This window comes from Rhodnius prolixus, unplaced genomic scaffold, assembly GCF_049639745.1.
Source record: "Rhodnius prolixus isolate KJV_2025 unplaced genomic scaffold, Rpr scaffold_1, whole genome shotgun sequence".
NCBI lineage: Eukaryota > Metazoa > Arthropoda > Insecta > Hemiptera > Reduviidae > Rhodnius > Rhodnius prolixus.
In genome coordinates, this window is record NW_027411581.1 from 45,846,577 (window position 1) to 45,869,343 (window position 22,767).

Here is a 22,767-nt window from a genome sequence, read left to right on the forward strand (position 1 = left end):
TTTAAAGAGGAGGATATCTATACTTAATCAGCCAAATTTGGACGGAAGCAAATTAGAAAAAGGATAAAGTGCAATGAAGGACTGAAATCACAGAATTTACTCCGCGTGAACGAAGTTCAATAAAAAACAAACTCGTATTATATTTAGCATAACTTAAGAGTTTTTGATTTTCTTGTAAAAATGCATACCTATACTGGCATCGAGAACTCTTCTAATGAGCATCCTTTTTTGTGGCTGAACTATTTGATCATAACATTCATCTAATTTGTTCACTGCTAAAATATATTTTAAATACAGTCCACCAACTATCCTTCTAGCTTCACTCTTGTCCTTGGTTGGCTTTGCTGATTGCTGTTCTACATCAATCTGGAGAAATGCAGACATTTAAAGTTTAATACCACTGCTATTTCAAACTGGTTTATCTATTTACTTTTAATTGAATAGTGGATTCGAAATGTATACCCCTTTGTTCATTAAGAATAAATTTCACTTAATTTTTTTATTAGCCAATTTTTCAAATATTAATTACTTTCACGGACATATTAAATAAATGAAATGCAATTTTCGTGCATATTAATTTAAATTACATTGGATTTTGAAACATTATTTTTCCCGTACGTGGATTTTAAATAACATTCATGTTTCAGTTAAAATTTAGATTTATAAATTATATGTAATAATAACGAAAAAAAATTATAAAAAGAAAAGTCCTGTGGTAAGACGCTGGAACTATGTAAAGTAATAATTGTATGTTACTTTTTACTACACACCTTTGTTGCTTCATCCAGAATTCCTTGAGCCTCTGCCCAAATTTTGTTATAAGTAGCATGAGACATCTTTAGTCCAATTACTTTGACCTGTGGAATTCAATAAACTACGTTTATTACCAATACGGAGTTGATTACCGGTTTCCAAGCAACCGCTTCTGCCTTCATTTTGTACCCGAGCCACAATTTATTTAGGCTTACCTTCTATATACATAGTTATATAATCTAAAAAGGTTTTAAAATTTACAAAAAATCAAAATGAATTAAATGCTAAGAACTCGAATGTTGTTATGACTGGTTGTTATCAAGGTGGATAACACCTAAGTTGAGAGCTAAGAGACAGAAACCAATCAAGCTAGTCTTCCTAATAGATCGTACAAAGCGTGACTTTGCTTCCTAAGAAACTGCTTCGTTTCTTTACAAACTTGTCTTCTGGAAAGTGGCCTGAGTAAATCAGGAATACTTTTGCTAGATAATGACAAGTAAATCTCTACTTTACTCTACTCAGTCTATCCTAGCGTTTGGGTAGCTGTATTGTTAGCCTCAACAATATATTATTCTTATTTTATATTACGGCTGAAAAAACAAACTTAACAAATAAGCAAGAACATTATTATTATTGGGGACGAGTCCACCGCAAGGCACTCCAGAGAGACTTTATTCTTGAAAGTTCCAGAATCTTCCACACCAATTCAATTTTATGTCCTAGGGTTTGAGCAAAAGGAAGTGTTATTGAACCATTCTCTATGTAAGAACGTTTACCAGACTTTTCAAACATGATAGGTACGGTGACAGCGATAACGGGGTTGTTTCTCAGAGCTACCTACTCATAAACCTGCTTAGCAACTTTTAAAATTGTTTTCAGCCGAAACGATGAGACTAGTATGAATGCCTTTACCTAGACAAGTTCATGGTTCAGGTTTCGGGATAAAAATTATCTTTCTAGGTCTGTTCCTCAGCCAGGAACCATACATAGTTCACAGGGTCAACTTGTCTGAATAGCTTGAATAAGAAGTACATCTTTACTCTACTGCAATTAAATAGGGTCCTAGGTTCTATGAGATATACAGCTTGAATCTTAATTGTTTAAAGAGTCTACTGGGGGTGAGATTTCTAAGCAGAGATCTAGTCTTCACTGGACTATGAGCAAGATCCAGTACGCACTAGAAAGAGCTCATCTTGCTGACCCATTATTACAGCCTTCAATTCCTAAATGAAATGAACCTGCCTTTGTAGGATTTCCAATAGGCCTCTGAAAGGGTTCTTCAAAGATTTAGGCAGGATAACATGGATAAATGTATGATAGGATTCTTTAACTTAATAAGCATAAAACCATTTTGACAATAAAATGAAAAATTATGAGCAACAGTAACATATTTATTTTTAACAATTGTGGACAGATATAAGGAACATTTCACTTAGTTAGTAGAGCAGCCATCTTGTCTACCAAAGGTTCTGTGTTGGTGGTAGTGCTCGTAGAAGTAACACTGGTGCTATGTTGTGGCATTAAATCTCTCTTCATGGCATAAGCATCCTCACCATCTGCATAATATTTAGGTTCCACCTGAAAGTAATTGATCTTTATAAGATCCATATGAAAATGAGTTCTTACACGAAAACAAATAAGATATTAAAAGTAAAAACTTCTTTCACCTTCACATTTACTATTAGCAAATTATAACTGTTATCAAGTTATCAAATCAAGTTACAGTTACTATATATCAAGTTTCAGTCAAAAAAGTAGAAAGAACTTGTTTTTGCAAATGTATTTTTTTATTCATGGGTAGATTTTTGTTTACTAATTATTTTTATTCATTTATTTGTTTAATGTAAAGTCTCAATACATCGATTTATAAAACAAATTCATTTGGCTAAAAAAAAAACTTACCTCTGAAATAGTGAAGTTCAAGGTATTAGTGTAGAGATTAAGTGCGGCTCTATTTGATTTTCTTACATGAAGGGAAACATATTTAGCTTTAAAACATTCTACCATTGCTCTAGCAGCTTGATCCATTAGTTTCTGGGCTAAGCCCAATCGTCGATGAGATCTTTTCACAGCCAATGACGTAATGTGACCATGAGGATTATCCTCACAGTCTTCTTCCATTTTCGCTAGCACGTAGCCAACAATCTAATCAAGAAGCACGTGAAAAGATATAAAAAAGAAGCAATTATTAATTACAATTTACTGAAACTTATAGTTTTGGAATCTTAACATTAATGAACCCCAAAAACTCTTGTGTCTTGACAAAATAGTTTACTTATCTACACTTAAAGTTACCTGTCCTTTTTCATCTTCTGCCACATAACTTAATTGAGGCCAAGATAGTCCATGATAAAAATAATATTTCATTTGATAATTTTCCGGTAGACAAAGAAGATTACAATGTTGCATATTCATCAGATCAGAAGGCTGAGCGCATCGAATATTCATTTTCTCTCACTTTGGATTCTCTGAATAAATTTATGTAACTCATAATTCATAAAACTTTTCAAACCTAACGAAATATATTTAAAAGAAAGATAAAAAAAAAAAAAGCTTACAAAAATATCTAATCGAGTCTCACTCTTTTCACTCTCTTAACTTGTTGAGGACCCTGTAGTTGCTGTCCAGCTCTACCTTGTTGTGCCTCTTGTAATCCTCCTAACAGTTCACGAACAAACCGGAACCGAGATAGGAAAACTTTCCATACCAAGTACCAACCTTTGGAAAAATGCCATTAACTTAAACCAACAATTTCATCTACTTTTTAATTTTAAGAAAAAAAAATCTACAATTCCTAAAAAATGCTAAGAGCATGATACTAATTTTTAAGAATCAAGTTCTTTCCACTACATATTAACCTATTATCCACTAATATGTAGAAGTAATGTGGTTTGAACATTTATTTATCACACAATTGGTAATAAATGATTTGAACATACACTAAATACGAGGGTGGCAGAATAAAAAAACGTCGAATAAAATTAAGATATTGATTAAATTTGGAAGCTGGTAAGTGTAACCATTATTCTTCTTTATCAAATTATTAGAAAATGTACTAGTGGCGGAAACTATTCTATGCATTAAAAGAAAAATTTATCAATTTTAGTTAGGAATATCATTTACTTTTCTAATAAGTATAAAAGGAATAGTCGGTATCTCTGATGATCTCTTAATTTAATAATTACACGTACACATAACTTAAATTTCTCTTAACTCGTTCTTAAGATCTTTAAAAAATATAAAAAACACGCTTTGATACAGCTAATAAAAACTATCAAATGTGCAGGTTAGTTTTCTGAAAGCTAAAACTTTTTACACTGGGCTCATTGAAAACTGAAATTACTTTCAGCATAAATGTAGAGAGCTCATTTTCTACAGCTTTTTTGTTTATTTATTGTAGCTTGGGTGATATTTGTATTAAATAAATTAAAAATTATTTCTTACCTAAGCCAACTAACAATAAAACCAAGATTAATGAAGACAAAAAGGAAAAAACGGCCAGAAGTATTTCCATTTCAAACACTCATACCACTTTACACATAAATTATTACTACTGAGTAAATGTTAATATCGAACCATAGATGTAAGGTTGAATTAACTTAATCTCACCCACAATATTCTGGCAAATCGCACATAAACAGTGATTAAACACTTCTAAAAGAGAGGTTGATTCTAAACAAAACAACTAACCTGCAAAAGTTACGATCGGATGAAATAATTGCGAGAACGACAAAACATCAATGCGTGATTTTTTAGTGAATTATTAGACAAAATTTAGATTGTAAAATGGAATGCTAGGTAGACGTTGATGCCCAGTGGACCCTTTATCAAGAATAAAAATAGTAAGTAGATGTAAATACGCAACTAAATTTAATTTATTTGCAAAGAAAAAGTTTCGAAATTTTAAATTTAAAATATATAACTTGTATAAAGAAGTTATAACATTGTTTGAATGATATTTTAATGTATTTTTATATATTTAAACCTTTAAAGACACTTTCTCTTATTTAGAACTAATTAAAAACTATATAACTGCAAAATTATTCAAAGAAGTTTACTCTAACAATACCTAAAACTTTCAATCCGAAAAGCAAGATTGAACAATGTTGGTGTAACTGCAAAAATGATCCGCCATATTTTCATGGTTGTGTTGAGAAGGTTTTGAAATTAACTTTTTGGTGCAATACGTTATTACGATGAATTGAATAATTTACAGAAAATGGCAGCTAATATACAAGAGTACGATCCACCAAGTTCCGCAAGTTCTGAAAGGTAGAAACAATCAAGTGCTAATTTATATTTTTGTGGTTGTTTTTTGTTTGGGCGCATTGTTGCATGTTATTATTAACTTTCCAACATTATTATAGAGTGGAAAACAAATTTTACTTTAGTAACAATATTTTTGGTCAATTCATTATTTGTTTTCCCATTTTAATTTGAACAAACCTGAAATAGTTTACGAATTTCCTTAGGTATTAAAGAATTCAATGATTTCTCTATAATCTTTGCAATAATTTTCAGTTTTACGTAAAATTTCATTTTTATTTTTAAGTTAATAAACTATTTTCGTACATTAATTAATTCTTCCCATGGATTGTTTCTACTTTTCCTATCAGTATGACTCACTCATCAAGGATTTGAGACAAGCACATGATTCATTTCGTTTAAGTCTTTCTACATTTAATATGATTGGCCCATGTCTTAGTAGATTCTTACATAATTAAGAAGTTGTAACTATTCATTTTGGGTAATTTGATCCCTTGAGATTATTATTATTTACAACTAATAACATAAGGTTAGCCTTTTGTTCGTTCCCAAAACTTATGGGTAACTTTCTATTATTGACTTATAATCTATTTCATTTATCGTGTTTGCCATTTTACTTTTTGGGCTTTTTTTTTCTTCAATGTCTTTTCTTCATAAAATTTTCTTTTCATTTAGTATAATTTAGAGTCTTGCTTTTCCGTGGAACAAGTGAATATAGTTATTACTTAGACGTAGAAAATCACATCACGGTAAATAACGCTCTCAGGGCTTTATAACTCTTTCTCTCACTCTCTCTCTCTTATAAGTTGATTATGATTCTCAAGAAATGGATTCAAAGAATTACCGAGTTTAAAGAACAATATGAGTTCCGTACAAACCACACCTGGAGTACACAGGTTCTCATATTTTTTCTGAGGTAAATGAACGTGTTTAATTGCTCATAAGGTTTCTTAACTTTCAGATGGTAAGATCAATGACGAAACTTGCGCATATAAACTTGTCGTTGAACGAGAGATGCTAAAAACGGAAGTACCAAACGGATAGTCATGATATGTCCATTAAGGAATATTAGAAGTATTAGGCATCTCTACTATGATACTTGCAAGCTCTAAAGTGTCTTTACATAAAATCTCTCTCTACCATCTACGTGAGTTGGGATTGCATTATATAGGCGAGAGGCCCGTTCCACTTGCTATCAGTCTGGAGAAGAAGTCATAATTAGCTTTATCTCCAATTAAGCAAATTCTTTGAAAGTTAGCGAATCAGTAGGACACCCATTATGTATTAATCCAAACTATTTTTAACCAGAAAATTTTAATTTTCTTATTTAGATTTTTTTAGTACTGGTAGAAGTTACCAAGTCATGCATTAAATTATATTTCGTAAGTCCAGATTGATAATATTATTGCTTTGTAAGTTAAAACATTTATTTATCGATTAAAAAAAAAGGTGCATAATTTTGCAGGAAATTTTGGTTTTATTTATGCTACTGAAAGGCCATTATAAAGCTTAAAATAACTTTTTATAAATCGTGATAAAAGATTTTTCTTACTTAAACATTTCTGTTTTGAATATATAAGGTAGAATTTCTTCATTAAGTTTAATGATTTTTTAAATTTTTAATTATTAAAATACATATTAGGTGGCATTTGTGTACAAATGGTTTTTTATAATGATTCATCTCGTTAGATTATTTAAATTAACTTTGCACTTCATTAGTAAAGTAAATGTCAGCAGATATTGATAATTGGGATTTACTTACATAATTATCACCCACTTGATTAAGTGACCTTCAAATCTCTTCCTAGCAGGCATTTTAAATAGCACATTTTATTTTATTTTATTTTTTCAGTGACGCTTGCGAAAGAGACTTTGAAGATGTATTTTACAAAGAAGTCGCTTCAGAAGATGGTGACATGGTTAGCACTAAAATAATAATTTCTCCTCCACAGTCACCTCGACCCCCTTCTGCTGGTATTTATCACATTTAATAAACTTATTCCCATTATATTTTCTCAATTTATTGATTTAGATTATTTTATTTAAGTAAGGTATGAATAGCTTTATTTTTTATAATACTGAAGATTTTTAAAATTTATTTTTTAGCAATAGCCTAGCCAATACCAATAATAATAACAAAATTCACTTATACTTGCAAAATTCTCGATGTTTGAACTGTTATTCTAGTCTATTCTGTAAACTTTGCACTTGATTTTTTGTGATAATCGTAGCGTAAGCAACTCCAAATATCCATCTAAAATATCCATTAAAAAAAAAGTTAAATTCTGCCACTATATCAATTTGCACTATTAACAGCTTTTCTTTCCACTTGAAATAATTGCCATGATTATTATGACTTGATATTGTGCCGTTGGCAGGAATATATATTTTTAATGAACAATTTTTTTAGGCTCAGGGACCTAAAAATTATTTATAAGAACAAATTGCAATTCGAATAATGTGATCAACCAACCATATTCTCTTTACCCTTCCAATTTTTCAGAATCGGGATAAGATTTACAGAGTTATTTATAATTTATAGTTTCAGAAGGGGCTCTATGTTTTGGACGAATTTCTTTCCTAAAGTAAGTACAACATCCAGGTTCCGAAAGGGTACACATACAAATTTCGATCGAATGACACTTCATGAATATCAAGGGACATATGAAAATCGGATGATGCATTTAGGCTTTACGTTGTTATCAAGGTGGTACTAGGTAACAATTTGAAAGAAACTATATTGAGTTTATAGGTGTAAGCAAAAGAAAATCTAAGGGCAGGCACTTAGACTCAAACTTGGAACCTCCCGAGTCCAGTGCACTGACCACTGTGCTTTCCTTTCCTAGCAGCTTTATTACTATTAAAAGTACATTGCAAATTAGAAATGATCGAATTAGAATCCTTAGAATGCTAAGCCATCGCGATCTTTGGGTCTCTTTGTTTGCATTTAAGAACTCGTTTCAGTTGAATATATTTTGTAGAATTATGGAAAGATTAGAAGAATATCCAAACTATCGTTTAAAACTTGTTACTTGTACTTTTAAGAGAGGCAGAAAAATCAGGAATTCATCAAGAGATCACTGTAAGCATTGTTTTCTGTGTTTCAAGGATCTCTTCTATCTGAAGTATATTAGAAGAAAGAAACTAGAGTCTTCAGGGTTTATTAGGCACCCCAAATCTAGACTAGGTTGGCACGGATTCACCACTAATCTTTAAGCCAAACGATGGCATGATACTAAGGATATTGCTCTATTTATCCTTCTCCATGTCCGATTAATCTTCACACTCGGCATAGTAATGGCTGACAAGGTAGTCAAGAAAATGCTGCTGGACTCGGTTCAAAATGTTAGCTTGTTTGGACACAACTAAGTCATTTGTCGCGGCCTCAGTACATCGCGGATTGTTCAAAAATTCAAAATTGAGGAATTAAGGCGCGAAAGTTTCCCGCACGCCAGCAAAGGCAGGGGGTGCCCACGCAATTCAAAATCTAAATAAGAGTTCTAAAAACATATTTACAGTATGTACACTTTAGTTACATCTACGTATTTCACACACAAACGTATCATATTAATATCATTTATACATTATTTTATGTATGTTATTTATACTATTATTATTTTATTTACATGTTTGAAACTATTCTTTAATGTTCTAATAATAACATATGCACTTATATGGTTTCATATACACTTATTGATATTATACATACACTAAAAATGTACGTATATTAAAAATGAGAGAGTGACACTACTTCGCGGTTTTTCACTTATCGCGGCCGGCTCTGGTCCCTATTAACCGCGATAACTGAGGGATGACTGTATGTATGTTTCCTTCTCACATAACTCTTTGTTTGGATTAGCAAGTACCCACAAAAATGTCTTTTGATTTTCTCTTTATAGAAGCTTCATAGCTAAGTGAGTATTATTTAAAGTTGCTTGAATTATTGTGTAGAATATTAGTTTTAAGTTTAAAGGATAACCCTAATCTTTTTTTTTTTTTTTTTGGTAGTTTGTTTTTAAGTGTAATTACTTTATTAAAAGATTTAGTTTGCGATACCTACACTTGTACATATGTTATTATGTTATTTGGACATTGTGTAGGATCGCAGAAATCACCTGCAAGAGCCCGCAGGCAGCGCACGACTTCTATGTCTAAGTGTGCAGCATCTGTGGTAACTCCTTCAGAATCAGTACTTAGATCAAACAGGAGGACAATTTATACAGCTGGTAGACCACCATGGTACAACTGCGCTGGTCAACAAGTCAAACCATTTGTAATTGGTGAGTTAATTTTTATACAAATTACGCTTTTGGAGCAATTTTAGGAAACAAATTAATGAAATTCTAATAAGGCAACTATTTATGGAAATATTTCTCTTGCACGAATTTCATTTCCAAACATAATACTCATTATGGATTGTCTGAAGAGGCTTTGCAATTTTTTTATTTATACCCCCCTTAAAAAAACAGCATGTACTTAAATGTAAGATAAAAAACAGAAATCAATGAATTATGTCTTGAGTTTCGTTTTAATTCGTGTTATCTGGTTCCAAAGAGCAATTATAAACATTTTACAATTTCATGTATGCATTATTATCAATATTTAGCAAAGCGTGTAGGGTTTTGAAAATCATTAAATGTTCTATTTAAAGAAAAAGAAAGAATAATTTTTTCATTTCAAATTAATATAAATTTAAAAAAACTAGTACCGTATAATTAGAAACTGATTATCGCGTTTTAATTAGGCATGCCATCACTGAGGTAATCCCGCCTTTTCCATATCACATTGCCATTATTTTTTTCATTTTCGTATATTCTACAATAATAAATAATTCCCAACATATACTAACTGATACTAGGTTAACGAATATTAGAAAAGCAAATTATTCTATACTGAAAAATGTAATGCACGTCACTATGTGAAAATGTTTGCATACTGTACGGTAAAAGATAAATTCTTTTTCAATATCATTATTTTAAATATTAAGCAAGATGCTTAGAAATGGAAAATTCTTATATTAGTTCTTGATCTATGGATTTTTATCCTACCTCTTTGCACATAACTTTACACATAATTGGCTTGACTGTAGACTCAGTTTGTATCTTCATTATTTTTATCACAAATACCTTCCGCTTAATTCTTTTTTAAAACAAAATTTGGGAATGTGTATATATATATATATATCTTTTTTTCCGCCCTGATTACCAGATAATTAAATTTCCTTAATTTAATACTTCATATCGTTTCTCTATTTACAAATAAGTAATGAAATTCTTACTTTGAGCTCCATTAATCCTGCACGGAGAAAATTTATTTACTTTTCCAAAAAGTCTTTGTAAATTAAAGTAGTTGTTGCTGTCATGTAATGAATGTTTGTTTGATTATGTTTATAATGGATGTTACTGAAAATTTATGAATGTATAACTATTTGTATAAGTGATCACTTACTTTTAAGAAGGAGGTACTAACAGTTCAATACACATAGTACTAAAAATTCCTTAGCAAAGCTATTCAAAACAACTAAGTAACTAACTGCAGTACTAAACGGTAGGTATTTGCGGTGGAAGTGCTTCTGGAAAGACAACAGTTGCCACTAAGATAATCGAGTGTCTAGATGTGCCATGGGTCACGCTTCTCAGTATGGATTCATTTTACAAGGTAAACTAGTTTACCTTATAATGACTAATATAGTTTACATTAAGAATTTTTCTTATAGCCGCTGTTTATGCAGATGAAATAAATAACTCGTTTCTCCAACCTTAACTGCAGATTTTAGATGATAATGAAAACCAAATTTCGCATTGTTTGGTAAAGATGAATTACTTAAAAGTTTATATAACTTTTTAACTTCATATTTTTTTTAAAAAAATATTTTTCTACCTAATTTCCAAACCTACATGTTTACAGAAGTTTTATTTTATATTAACAGAACTCCATCTACTCGTATTATTAGGAATAAGACTGAGAGTTGCTAACACAAATTCCCCTTCTCGAAGGAGGCCTAATCTAGGTGGGACCAATTTTTTTCTTTTTGAGTTTCTATCATGTGAAAACGAGGTTCAGCGTATTTATTGGTTCCCTTTCTTCCCAAATCATTGTTTCAGAAATGTTCTGGGAAACTCGAGCACAAAGACATTTATCGTAATGTTTTTTTTTTATCTTGTACCTCACCACCGCCCTTTCACCGTCACTTGATCGGAGATAGTTCATTATAGTTAAATCCTATACTGCTCGTTGCAATAGGTATAGTAGCCTATTGCGCCTTATCATTAATTCTGCTTGAGAAATATCAGTTTTAGTGTTGCAATTTTGTAGTAGGCTATGTTATTTAAAGTTCTTCAATTTTAGGCCAAATTCAAATGAGTTGAAATCTTTTCTAATCTTCCTTAAAAATAAATGCATCAAATTAATCTTCTGTACGCACTGTTAGAGTTCTGTTAATATAGCATATGTATTTTCTTTGTCCTCCTTAAGAAGTTCCGTATTTCTTAACAGGTTCCTTTTTAAACTCATATTTTCAAAAACATGTTATTTGATATGACTATTATCAGAGAAATTATCAATTAGATGGAAATTTAAGATGGATTTATATTATAGGCCATGAAAAAAAATTGTATCAGTATTTCTTGAAGAATGGATTATGAGGAATGGATTCCGATAATGAAACAGAAAAAAAAAGACTGAGCTAGTAATCTCACTCATGTATTATAACGTTCACAAACAATTTCTTATAACTTTTAAGTCCTTATCTTTCAGACAAATTGAAAATTTCATCTTTTATAGAAAAAGAGAAAACATAAAGTTTTTTCAACTATACGCTTCTTTCAGCAGATTTTGTCAATCAGCTCTTGCTCATTCCTTTTATAGAGGATTTATATTATTCAGCTACATTTACCGGTTTAATGTCCCTGAGTCTTCTTATTTACTTTCTCTTATTTCTTAGTTTCTCTTTTAGTTAGCTTTGTGACATTTTCACTTTTCTGAAAAATTTAGCCATTGACGTCTTAAATTTTTGTATTTTATTGGAGTTACAACTATGTACAGAACATAGTTTGTCACTAATGTGTTTTTTTATTTATGAGATACGGTCTAAAAGAAAATAAATTGAATTTCTCCAAGTTTCAATTATTTTATTGTCATTTTCAAGGGACAGAAATATGTTGACTTATGTGGTGTATATTATTGTTCAGTAGTTCTCAATCAATAAAATTTTCATTATCAATATATTATCAGAATATATTTTCATTATTAATTATCAACTAGATACGTGTCAAATATACTAAACATTGATATCCGACAACTACCTACTTAAACGTTTGTCCTCAAGATGAAGCAGGTTACAGATGAAAGCAGCTTAGATATTTTCAACACCAGGATCCAATAATTACCATCAAATTATTGGTAAATTGACCAATAACAATAATAATGAGAAAAGTAAGTAATTATTATACAAATTGAATGGACTTCATTAGTCAATTTAATATTTTACTTAGCCAGTGGAATGATTGATAATGTGGACGTTGATATAGAAGGTAATCTGAGAAAACATTTCACGTAATGTAAAATGATTTTCTCACTTTTTGGTCAAGTTAGGTGATGGCTTTTTGAACTACTAACATTAAATGCATTTTACAGTTGCGGTAATTACATTAAGGTACAGGGTTAATCTCAGGCATGTTTATATACATATATAGTGTAAGGTTATTGTCCGCTTGATTATTCCACTTCAATTGAATTGTTTCTTTTTTTTCCAGGTTTTAAATGAGAAACAACACGATTTAGCATCTAGAGCTGAGTATAATTTCGATCATCCTGATGCATTTGACTTTGATCTTCTTATACCAACGCTGAAAAGATTGAAGGAGGGAAAGAAGGTTGATGTTCCTATATATAATTTTGTTACTCACTGCAGGGAGAATAAAACAGTTCGTAATATTCATAATTATTTTTATTCCATTTATTTGTGTATTATTTAAGACAGAAACATTCCTTTTATCTAACTTTTTTTTGGTTTCTTTCTATTTTACTCTTGCTCACATCCTGACCAAATCAAACAATGATTGCGTTTGTTTTGTTTCTAATTTAAATAAATCAGAAATGTTTCACATGTGAAAATATATGTAATTTTAGTACCACACTATCTTCCTAATCAACCTTATCATCCGGGAATGAAGAATTTGTTAAGAAAGTCTTATCGTCGGATATCTGAAACAGACTCAATGTATATGAAACTCATGGCGCTATTATACACTCTTAATATATTTCGCGCTACTGTTTTATCTATTATTAATGTGTATCTGTATCACCTAAATGTGTCTGTATCCCTATTCCGTAAATAAATGAAATATTAAGTGGCCTTAATTTTGATTATTATTTATTATATAACGTCGGGTACTGTATTTAAGAATATTTTGTTTTCTGTATTCTATTTTTTACTTCTGTCTGTGGTGAGATTATTTTTTTTTTTTTTTTATTGTTTCTGTTTTTCTTTGTTTTGTTGTATTTATTTAACAGTTCATTCGTTGTGCTTTCATCATGTAGAAGGGTAAAAATAAGTAGGGACAACCCTCAGACGGTTCTTCAACCATGAGTGTTTGTCTGTTACGAATTAAATAAACAAATATGTAATTTTGTAAAATTTTGAATAAAGGCACTTTATTATTATTATTATATATTTCGCGCTACTCAATGTAGATGGTTTTTAAAAAGAAATTAGGGAAAACAGATGGTGCCGCATCTCATACAATATGCAGTCAAACTAAATAGTTTCTTCCCAAATAATTATTAGCTGTTCTAATCAATTTCACCATTGTATTGGATTCTTCTTTTTTTTATATTTCTTTTTTAAAGTGGGGAAGAATTGTACGTCAAAAAAGTACAATTAGAAAATGAGATAATAGTTGCCTAGAAAAATCGTCAAATAAAACATTTTAAAATACAAAAAATCATGGAAGATAGTTTTTTGCTCAAGTTAAATTTACATCTGGTTTTCTAAAATACACCATAATTGAAAGATTATATATTTATTGATAAATTTAGCAAGTATTTAAAGTAAATAATAATTTTGATAAAGGAGAAGTTATTAAGACAAATTTTGACCTCTTTTTATTAGCCCTCCTTTTGAAGAAACTCGATTTCGTTAAGTCCATTTTTAAATTTATTAAGATTGCACAAACAAAACAAAAACGCAACCCTGAAGATATTAATGCGTCTAAGTTAAGTCATTTTCAGTGTTGTGAAACATGTTTTAAAAAAATAGAAATATTTAAAATTAGTAAAGTAAGAAGTAATCTTATCTGGTTTTCAATGTTTACATTACTACTAAATTACCTTATTAGAACGATATTGCTGTACGCGCTGTTTATTTTAGTATGAATTGAAAATGAATATATTTTACATTAAATTTTATATTGTATTTTGGTGTAGCCTGTTGTAGCCAAAAAATTTGATGTGTTAGTGACTATACCAAAAAAAAAAACATGTTCTATACTTCATATAAAACTAAATGATTTGCGTGCCATATAGATGTCATAAGTTAATTTAAACCAAATCATAAGGCCATTTTTAAATTTATCAAGATTGCACAAACAAAACAAAAACGCAACCCTGAAGATATTAATGCGTCTAGGCCGAAAGATCTGCAAAATAAAAAGATTTAGTAAGACTGAAACCAACTCTCTTTTCTTACTTCCCGAAAGTTCCTATCACTAACAAATATGGACGGACAATGATGATGCTTCTTTTATGTTAACCTGCACTTTATTTTGGATGATTTAATAGTTGTGTTACTGTTTTCAGAAAACAATGTATGGTGCCAATGTAGTTATATTTGAAGGTATACTGGCATTTTATCATCCTGAAGTATTAAAGGTTAGTACCTCAGGATAAGTTATGAAGAATTTCATTTTACACTAACCTTTAAAATGCATTTACATTGCTGCAGATGCTGGATATGAAATTATTTGTGGACACTGATTCGGATGTCCGGCTGGCTAGAAGATTGAGAAGAGATATTTTAGAACGTGGACGAGATCTGGACGGAGTACTTAAACAGTACTGCAATATGGTTAAACCAGCGTTCTGTCATTACATTGCTCCATCAATGGCACATGCTGACATCATAGTTCCAAGAGGTGGAGATAACACAGTAGCAATAGAACTTATTGTTCATCATGTCCACACTCAATTACAGTTGGTGTGTATTTAAAAATAATGAATTATTTGAAAATTATTTCATTTAAAAAAATAGTTTTGAAAGAAGGAAAAAATAGAGATGAGAAATTAATTTTATTACTATTGTAACCAGATATCTGGGATACTATGCTTTTTTACTTAATCAAATAGTTTACAAATCAAATAAACACTGATATAATAATTATTATTATTATTCGGTTTGCTCTTACTTCTTATGCATAGAGAAATATTCAAATGTTATCATGTGTTTGAAATATGCTGAATTAAAAATAAAAAACTAAAATAGATTCTAGAGGTTCCCCCACTGTTTCGCGCTGTTGAAAGGATTGAGCTGCTTAACCATTAGTTATTAGTAGTCTATAAGTGGCATCTAAATATAACACTGTTGACCCATTGACCGAGACATAACGAATCAAAATTAGAGCTCTCTTAAATTATTATTGTTCTTATTTTTGTTATTAACTACTTTTAGAAAAATGTATAAATAATTTTATGCACTATGTGTGAGCTGGTTTGTTCTTTTTATATTTATCTCATTTGAGAGGAGGTTTAACCTTTCTTTTTTTTATTTTTTTTATTTCAACACCTATTCCTTACGTTCTTATTTAAACACAAAGCTTAAAAAGAACATTGGATTATATTTATGAAAAATGGATTTATTGCATTAATTATTTTACAGAGGGGTTTCAAATTACGTGAAAAATTGGCTAACTCTTATAATGGACAGCCTTTACCAAGTTCAATTTACTTGTTACCGGAGAGTCCTCAAGTGTCCGGTCTTCACACTTTCATCAGAAATAAAGATACTCCTAGAGATGAGTTTATATTCTATTCGAAAAGGTTAATCAGACTTGTTATAGAATACGCTTTATCTTTACTGCCTTTTAAGGTAATTGTTTCAGTTATTACTTATTTCTTAAATTTAGTGATCATTACTAATATTATTCTATTTATTTTTCGACAAAATTGTACTATTCCAATAATTTACTATAATTTTTTATTCAGGAAATTGTTGTTGAAACCCCGCAAGGTTACTTATATCAGGGTAAAAGATGCGCCACAGATAAAATATGCGGTGTGTCTATATTAAGGGCTGGAGAGACTATGGAGCAAGCAGTATGTGATGTGTGTAAAGATATTAGGATAGGAAAAATATTGATACAAACCAATCTCAATACTGGTGAGCCAGAAGTAAGTATGAATTATTTTTATTTAAAGGTATATGGGTACATCTATTAATTTTAATTCCCACATGTGTGAATTTCCAATCATCTTGAGGCTTTAATAATTTGATTCGAGTTGACAGAATTAACTTCCCTTCAAATTTTTTCTTTTACTGAAAATATCAACACGGTGTTACAGAACAAAAATTTGATCCCTCATATAACTCGCTTACTTTTTAATTTTTACAATTCTAAATGTTTCTACCAAGTTAGCTGGTGGTGACTAACTACCACCTAACTGAGCTATCAAATTTGAAAGTATGTTATCAAATTATATCTGTCACTTTCAAAAGCACATGGAATGATGTTGCAGCAAAAAGCTGCAAATGCAGATTGTAGATTACATAAATAAAAATTACATGAAGTTCGTTAAGTGTCAGTGGAGCCACTTACGAAAAATATGTGAACAATTCAGTACCGGAAAAAAACTCATTCTTCTAAATAACAAATTGTCTTACACTTGATTAGTAGCATCAAGTTGAAGTGAGATCAATTGTTAGGTTCGATCTACTATTTCTCGCAGACAACTATGTCCGCTCAACTTGGCGCACTGCTCTTGGCATTTCTTTTCTTTATGCCGAGGATCCTTCGCTTTTGATTAGTGACAAGAAGTAAGCTATGAAAATTGAAAATTATTGCATAAAATTTCTTAAACATTTTCTCGTATTAAATTAATTTTACGTTGGGATAATCAGTACTCTGGTTAATAAAGCCACATAAATTAGTTCATTTAATTTTAAAATTTCGATAAAATAAATAATGTGAATGTGTTTCTCTTCTTTAGTTCTGTAAAAAGTCTTTAACGATTTCGCTTCTTTTTATGATCACACATTAGCTTTAACCCTGCTTTTCTTTCTTCCCTCAATTATTCTAACAGGGAATTCTAAAAAAACTCATCCAATTACTTTGTACATAGGCACATTTTTGTGTTTCTGTGTTCAGAATCTTACCTTTACAGTAAACTAGTTTGTACCACATGTTATTTTTATACAATTTTCTGTCTGTTTGCAGTTATATTACTTACGGTTGCCAAAGGATATAAAGGATTATCTTGTGATATTAATGGATGCAACGGTTGCTACTGGAGCAGCCGCTATGATGGCAATCAGGGTCTTGCTTGATCACGATGTGCCTGAAGAGAATATTGTTATCGTCTCATTACTTATGGCAGAATCAGGTAGATAGTTTATTAAATAAATTTTATTTTATATCGTATTCGCTTCGGTGGTACATATAATAATTTATATGTAAAGTAGATTATAAAAAAAATTTGCTTTTTTTGTGAAATTACTGTAATTTAGTCATACTTAATTTAATCAGAAGTCATACTTTATCAAATCACAACACATGAAGATTGACTGGAAAAGTTAAGTAAGTTTTAAATCAAGAACTATTTACTAGTGAAAGTCATCAACACAAAAAACACCAAACATTGCTACCTGTAATGAAATCAAATGTGGAATTGAATGTCTTTAATTGATTTTCTTTCGTAACAAGACGTCTTGCCCTCATTTTTATATTTATCATGAGTAAATATAATAGATTATATTAGATGTCTCATTTATGTATTATGGGACCTGCCTTTTTTAAAAAAATAAAAAATAACCTTAAGATTTGTTAGCGAACTTGAGAATTATGTTCTTAATCTGTAACTTTTTACTACAAAATTAGCCTAGTCAAATTGTAATAATTTAATTCGAATATGTAAAATTATTTAATATGGACGAGAAGTAAATGGTACTTAAAAAAAAAAATGATAATAATATTGATCGTAAGCCGTTTGTTCAGAATTTAGAACTAACAAAAAGGATATTTGTGTTTATTTTGAAAAATTAATTTCTATTAATTCTTACACTTATCTTCGTTTCAATACTAAGTACTTTGAATTTATCGTAGCCATGTCTACTCAAGTTTATGCATTTTAGGTGTACATACAATTGCTTACGCCTTTCCTCAAGTGCGAATCGTCACTTCAGCTGTAGATCCAGAAATAAATGAAAAATTCTATGTACTTCCTGGAATTGGAAATTTTGGTGACAGGTACTTCGGTACAGAACCATCAGATGAAGGTTGAAGGAATCCAGAAAACTTTTTTTTAAAATATCGGGTAATTCTTTTTATAATAATTATTTCTGTAATATAAAAATTGTGTCAACCATTAGGTTGTAAAGCATGAAATTACAACTTTATAGTGCAAAATATATTATATTTCTTATGTTAAACATTGAGTTTTCAATACTTAACAATTTTTGTATGTAATATATTCCACTCCTTCATGCTTTGGCACTACTAAGTAGTTACATAAAGATCTTGTTAATAAAATTCTGAATTTTAAGCTGAAAACATTTTTTTAAAAGGTTTTTTTTTTTAACGGAGAATGGAAAAAGGAAAATGTTGCAGTGGCTTAATACAATAAGTATTAAGATGACTCAGTCACTTTTTCAATTGTATTTTATTTTTTGTTTAATATGGCTTGCTTCTTAGAAAAAAAACATTTTTCATTCAAATTGACTTGCCTGTTTGTTGAAATGAAACAACAGGGGCTAGTATTACAAGTAAAATAATAACAGTTTTAAAAAAATGACTTAATCTCTTTCGTCCACAAAAGAGAGCTACCTTGTTTTCAAGAGAACAAAGCGATTTTTGTAAAGTTGCGATTAAAACAATTTCTTGCTGTAACAAAGCTTAAAAAAAAAAAACTATATTCATATTCATATATTTCGTTCAATCATAGTTATGGTGGACTCAGGCGGATCCCTAAAAAAAAAAAATGTTGAAAATGTGGTTAGGTCCGCAGTGTTGGATAATATCCTTGTATCCGACGTAGCTCGCACGTTAATTGTATCCTTGACCGATTTTGGTCGTTCAACCATTATTAAAAGTATATTTATCAGTTTAGGGTAGTGATTTCGACTTCTCTTACGTTACCGTCTTGCACTACCTTGCCAAGTCAGCAATTCTGGAAGCTCCTCTTTCTGGAAGTTGATTTGAGTTGCCCAATAATTTTCAAAGTAAATATAACTGAGGGGTTATAAGTAGGTATTAATAGTTTTGATCAATTTTTTTTTTGTTTTTTGTTTTTAATTCAGTTAACACCATTGTTTTGTAAATGTCTATTTCTAAATTTGCTGGCCTTGCACTGATATTGCTCGTGGTGGTTGGTAATAATACCGATTGTAAATATGCCTTATTCTAAAAAGGTTGGGTGAAAGCAATATAGCCGTGAGCAGAAAATTCCTTAAGAAGTGTTTTTCGGAATCACGCTTTGCGTATAGAAATATTTTTGCAACTGAGTTGCTGAATGAACAGTGAGGATTAAATATTTTAATTTTACGTTCGCCATAGTAGATTTGAAAGCAAAAACTTTTTTATTAAATAACACAATTGTAAGTGTAAAATTCATATTTTATGGGCTTTAGCTGTGCTGCTCTTTTTTTAGAGTCACAACAAAGTTTTTGTTAAGATTATTGCGTAGTATAAACATTTCAAACTTTATACCCCAATCATTACAGTTACTTTATTTAACAATTACCTTATTTTTAGAAGATTTGCCCAGTTGAGACTGACCAACAATTGATAAGTGGAAGGGATACTGTCTTTCTGTTAACCGAGTCCTTATCTTCTTGGAACAAGCGCAATGAAGATAAGATGTTATCAAGTCAAAATACTTAAAAGCATTAGTTTTTAAATTAATTTATAATAAATCCAAAAATAAAACCAAAGCACTATTGTCAGTGAAGTAGTTTTAATTTACTATTTCAATTTAAAAAAAAAAACTTTGATAAAGTGTGCGACGTTACCATTTACAAAAATAATTAGTGCGTGAGTTATAACATTTTCACATTTATTTCCGTTGGTTTGGATTACTTCTAAAATAACAAATGTAAAAGAAATTATTTATTTGTTATATATTTATTTATTTTCTTAATGTTCATTTGACAAAGAATTATGATTGTCAGTTTATGTATTTGGTGAAGAATGATATTTGGCAATAGTTTTTGTTTTCTATAACCCTTTCATAATTGTAAATATTTCAAAACAATATTAGCCAGTATTTTTACAAGTATTATCACAAATTACTTCAGTTTTACTTTCATTTGTATTACAATAAAAAAACTTGTGCAAAAATTTTAAATCATCTCTTATATTATTCCTTTTTTTCTATAATTTTATTTTATTTATTTATTTATTTATTATTATTATTTTGCAAGAACTGATGAATATTATTCATAATCAATGGCTTTTCTTTCTGCTATTAAAAATGATAATCCAAATCATTACATGATTTAGTTTTTAATTATTATTATGAACATTATCCAGCGTCAAACAATCCGGTCTTATAATGAGCTCAAAACTTATTTCATTACATTTGTTGTTTTATTGAAATCATTTATAATTTCTAATCTTGATACTGTAGTTGCCGAGCGATATTAAGTCCATTTTTGAAGCTGTAATGTTCTTTGCTCTTAACTTGAGACCCAATCTCGTGTTCACGCACCATAATATTCTCCAACAGAGCGGGGTCAGCGAGACTTTTTACTGGGATGAGTAAGTCTAACACACACACTCGATACACTCTATGCACTCTCTTCAAACTTAGTCAGTGACAGATTGTGTACACATTGAACTCAAATACTTGAACTGGGACCGGATTTAATTTTATATTTATTCCAAACAAGTGACTTTTCCGTCAGAATGGCCTTCACACCCATACTTTGTTACTGAATCGCTCTTCCTCATGTGGAATCGGCTGTATTCTGCGCATTGTCTTCTTGGTCATTATGAAGAAGTGAGTGGGTGATATTTTCCGTACAAAAATCCATTCCTTCCTTTGGCATTTCCCAGATCATTTTCAATTAATTTGAAACTGCAGCTTTGAAGAAAGCTTTTCAGAGTTACAAACTCCTTAGTACTACAGATATTTACATAACTTAAATGCCTATTACTCTATGTACTACGTATTAAATTTGCAATTTTCTGAGTCCTCTCTTGAAGACAATAAAGATCTGCAACTGCGGCTGATAATTTTTGAACATTATGCGACACATCGCCGAGACAACTACATCTTGGGGATTTGGCTGATAAAGATGAAAATTGTTTTTCTCGTTTATAAAATTTACAATATTCTTCTTTAATCAAGATAAAAAAATACGAAAACATTTTACTAAACGTTCAGAAAGTTCGATAGGCACGGGTCAGCCCCTTGTAAATTACAAGCAAGTAAAAATAAATAAAAAATATGATATTTGAAACCGTTCACATATTTGTTAATACAAATCTGCTCAAATGTTACTACCAAAAGAAATAAGTTTTTTTTCATTTCTTTTTTGTTTCAGAAATAATCTTAAAGATTTTTTTTTCATAAACGTATATTATACATTATTGTGGGTGTACTATTGAAAAATGTACTAATAAATTTTACATTTAAAGTTCATGAGTTCACTACTAGAATGCGCTCTGTACAGAATTACACCAGTTCGTGTGAAATTCATTTTTGAATTTTTAAAATTTAATAAAATTATTTGTTTGCAACTGAAATGAGTTTGGTGACAGTTGTTTACCTGGAAACCACTCATATTCACTAAATTTGAATTTCGCGTTATTTCAAATTAAAAATCAAACAACGTTGCTTCCCGTACCTACAGAAAAACTAAGTGTTTTAGTATATAACCAATCTTTGTACCATTACAAAGTGTGTTGTTTAAAAGGAGAGAAGTTTAGCACTCCCCTTGACAAGGATGGAATAACACACAAAGGCATTTGACATCGTAAAGATGTCGCACATGCATTTTTTTATACTTTTTTCTCTAGATTTCTTTTGAAGACTCATTTTGGTGTTAACATCAATGCAATAATTGTTGTGAATTGTGTTGGCATTTTAGCGCCTTTCGAAAATTTTGAAACGGCTATGCTAACTCTAAATTTTTTATAAATACATTACAGCGCGTTGCACACATTAAATACACTTAATACTGTGCGTGCACAGACTTTCTTGGACCCTATCTTATCGTCTCGTGAACGTAGCTTGCTTATTACTGTCCTCTACCTAACTCATTTTTAGCATTCTTTTAGTTACGGTGATTTGGGCATCATTCAATTACAAAAGGTCTGACAAAAGTTTTTCCCTGTGTCTTGAACTTTTTGTCGGAGCAGATAGCGTTAGTGTTAGCAGATGAAGCAGGAATCTTGCTTAGGATCTCACTAGTAAGGCCATCCCATCCTGGTACCTTTTGGAATGCATACTTTCCAGTAATCTTTTTCTATTTCGCCTAGTCTGAATGCTCAGATCCATTTCCAACCCAAGGCTTTATCCACATCTTCGGTTGGATTA

General features: G+C 30.3%; 3 protein-coding genes, 1 long non-coding RNA gene and 1 other non-coding gene across 11 annotated transcripts in view; 2 read left to right on the top strand and 3 right to left on the bottom strand.

The window, feature by feature from the left end:
- LOC141460692 (dynein regulatory complex protein 11) overlaps positions 1–1,972 on the bottom strand; it is a 30,697-nt gene extending 28,725 nt beyond the window's left edge. For both annotated transcript variants that reach the window (XR_012462291.1, XM_074140959.1), the window contains exons 1-2: positions 771–1,972; positions 189–366 (exon numbers count right to left, since the gene is read on the bottom strand). Coding sequence is in view for 1 of the 2 variants with exons in the window: in XM_074140959.1 (XP_073997060.1) it covers positions 189–366; positions 771–836 (244 nt within the window). In the remaining variant the exon portion in view is untranslated. The remainder of the gene's footprint in view (positions 1–188; positions 367–770) is intronic.
- A 151-nt stretch (positions 1,973–2,123) lies between these two features.
- On the bottom strand, positions 2,124–4,961 carry vnc (GNAT family N-acetyltransferase vnc). 3 transcript variants are annotated; one of them, XM_074141135.1, is made up of 5 exons: positions 4,823–4,961; positions 3,312–3,471; positions 3,049–3,221; positions 2,656–2,898; positions 2,124–2,331 (listed from the first exon to the last, which is right to left on the bottom strand). In XM_074141135.1, the coding sequence occupies exons 3-5, from the start codon at positions 3,199–3,201 to the stop codon at positions 2,182–2,184; spliced, it is 546 nt and encodes a 181-aa protein (XP_073997236.1). In that variant the 5' UTR covers positions 3,202–3,221; positions 3,312–3,471; positions 4,823–4,961; the 3' UTR covers positions 2,124–2,181. The 3 variants fall into 3 exon arrangements, with proteins under 3 accessions (XP_073997236.1, XP_073997226.1, XP_073997246.1); XM_074141125.1 differs by lacking the exon at positions 4,823–4,961 and adding an exon at positions 4,444–4,575; XM_074141145.1 differs by lacking the exon at positions 4,823–4,961 and adding an exon at positions 3,877–3,897.
- Positions 3,742–20,571, top strand: l(2)k01209 (uridine-cytidine kinase-like lethal (2) k01209). 4 transcript variants are annotated; one of them, XM_074141003.1, is made up of 12 exons: positions 3,742–3,762; positions 6,872–6,993; positions 9,120–9,299; positions 10,571–10,677; positions 12,774–12,944; positions 14,818–14,889; positions 14,963–15,214; positions 15,893–16,102; positions 16,219–16,404; positions 17,448–17,613; positions 18,362–18,543; positions 19,980–20,571. In XM_074141003.1, exons 2-11 carry the CDS (start codon positions 6,936–6,938, stop codon positions 18,508–18,510), a joined length of 1,551 nt encoding a protein of 516 aa, XP_073997104.1. In that variant the 5' UTR covers positions 3,742–3,762; positions 6,872–6,935; the 3' UTR covers positions 18,511–18,543; positions 19,980–20,571. The 4 variants fall into 4 exon arrangements, with proteins under 4 accessions (XP_073997104.1, XP_073997096.1, XP_073997084.1 ...); XM_074140995.1 differs by lacking the exon at positions 3,742–3,762 and adding an exon at positions 4,455–4,595; XM_074140983.1 differs by lacking the exon at positions 3,742–3,762 and adding an exon at positions 4,883–5,025.
- On the bottom strand, positions 12,744–15,076 carry LOC141460811 (uncharacterized). Its single transcript, XR_012462381.1, has 2 exons — positions 14,936–15,076; positions 12,744–13,224 (listed from the first exon to the last, which is right to left on the bottom strand). It is a non-coding gene; the product is annotated as an uncharacterized lncRNA (long non-coding RNA).
- Positions 20,572–22,130: 1,559 nt separating the features above from the next.
- On the top strand, positions 22,131–22,233 carry LOC141446386 (U6atac minor spliceosomal RNA). Its single transcript, XR_012453682.1, has one exon. It is a non-coding gene; the product is annotated as a U6atac minor spliceosomal RNA (small nuclear RNA).
- The last annotated feature ends 534 nt before the right edge of the window (positions 22,234–22,767 follow it).

Bases quoted from the DNA above. Each gene is read 5' to 3' on its own strand.
- vnc (XM_074141135.1), bottom strand. From the start codon at position 3,201: ATGAATATTCGATGCGCTCAGCCTTCTGATCTGATGAATATGCAACAT. The intron at 2,899-3,048 runs GTAACTTTAAGT...CTTCTTGATTAG, and splicing joins CAGAAGATGAAAAAGGACAG to ATTGTTGGCTACGTGCTAGC. The intron at 2,332-2,655 runs GTAAGTTTTTTT...AATTACTTTCAG, and splicing joins TGAACTTCACTATTTCAGAG to GTGGAACCTAAATATTATGC.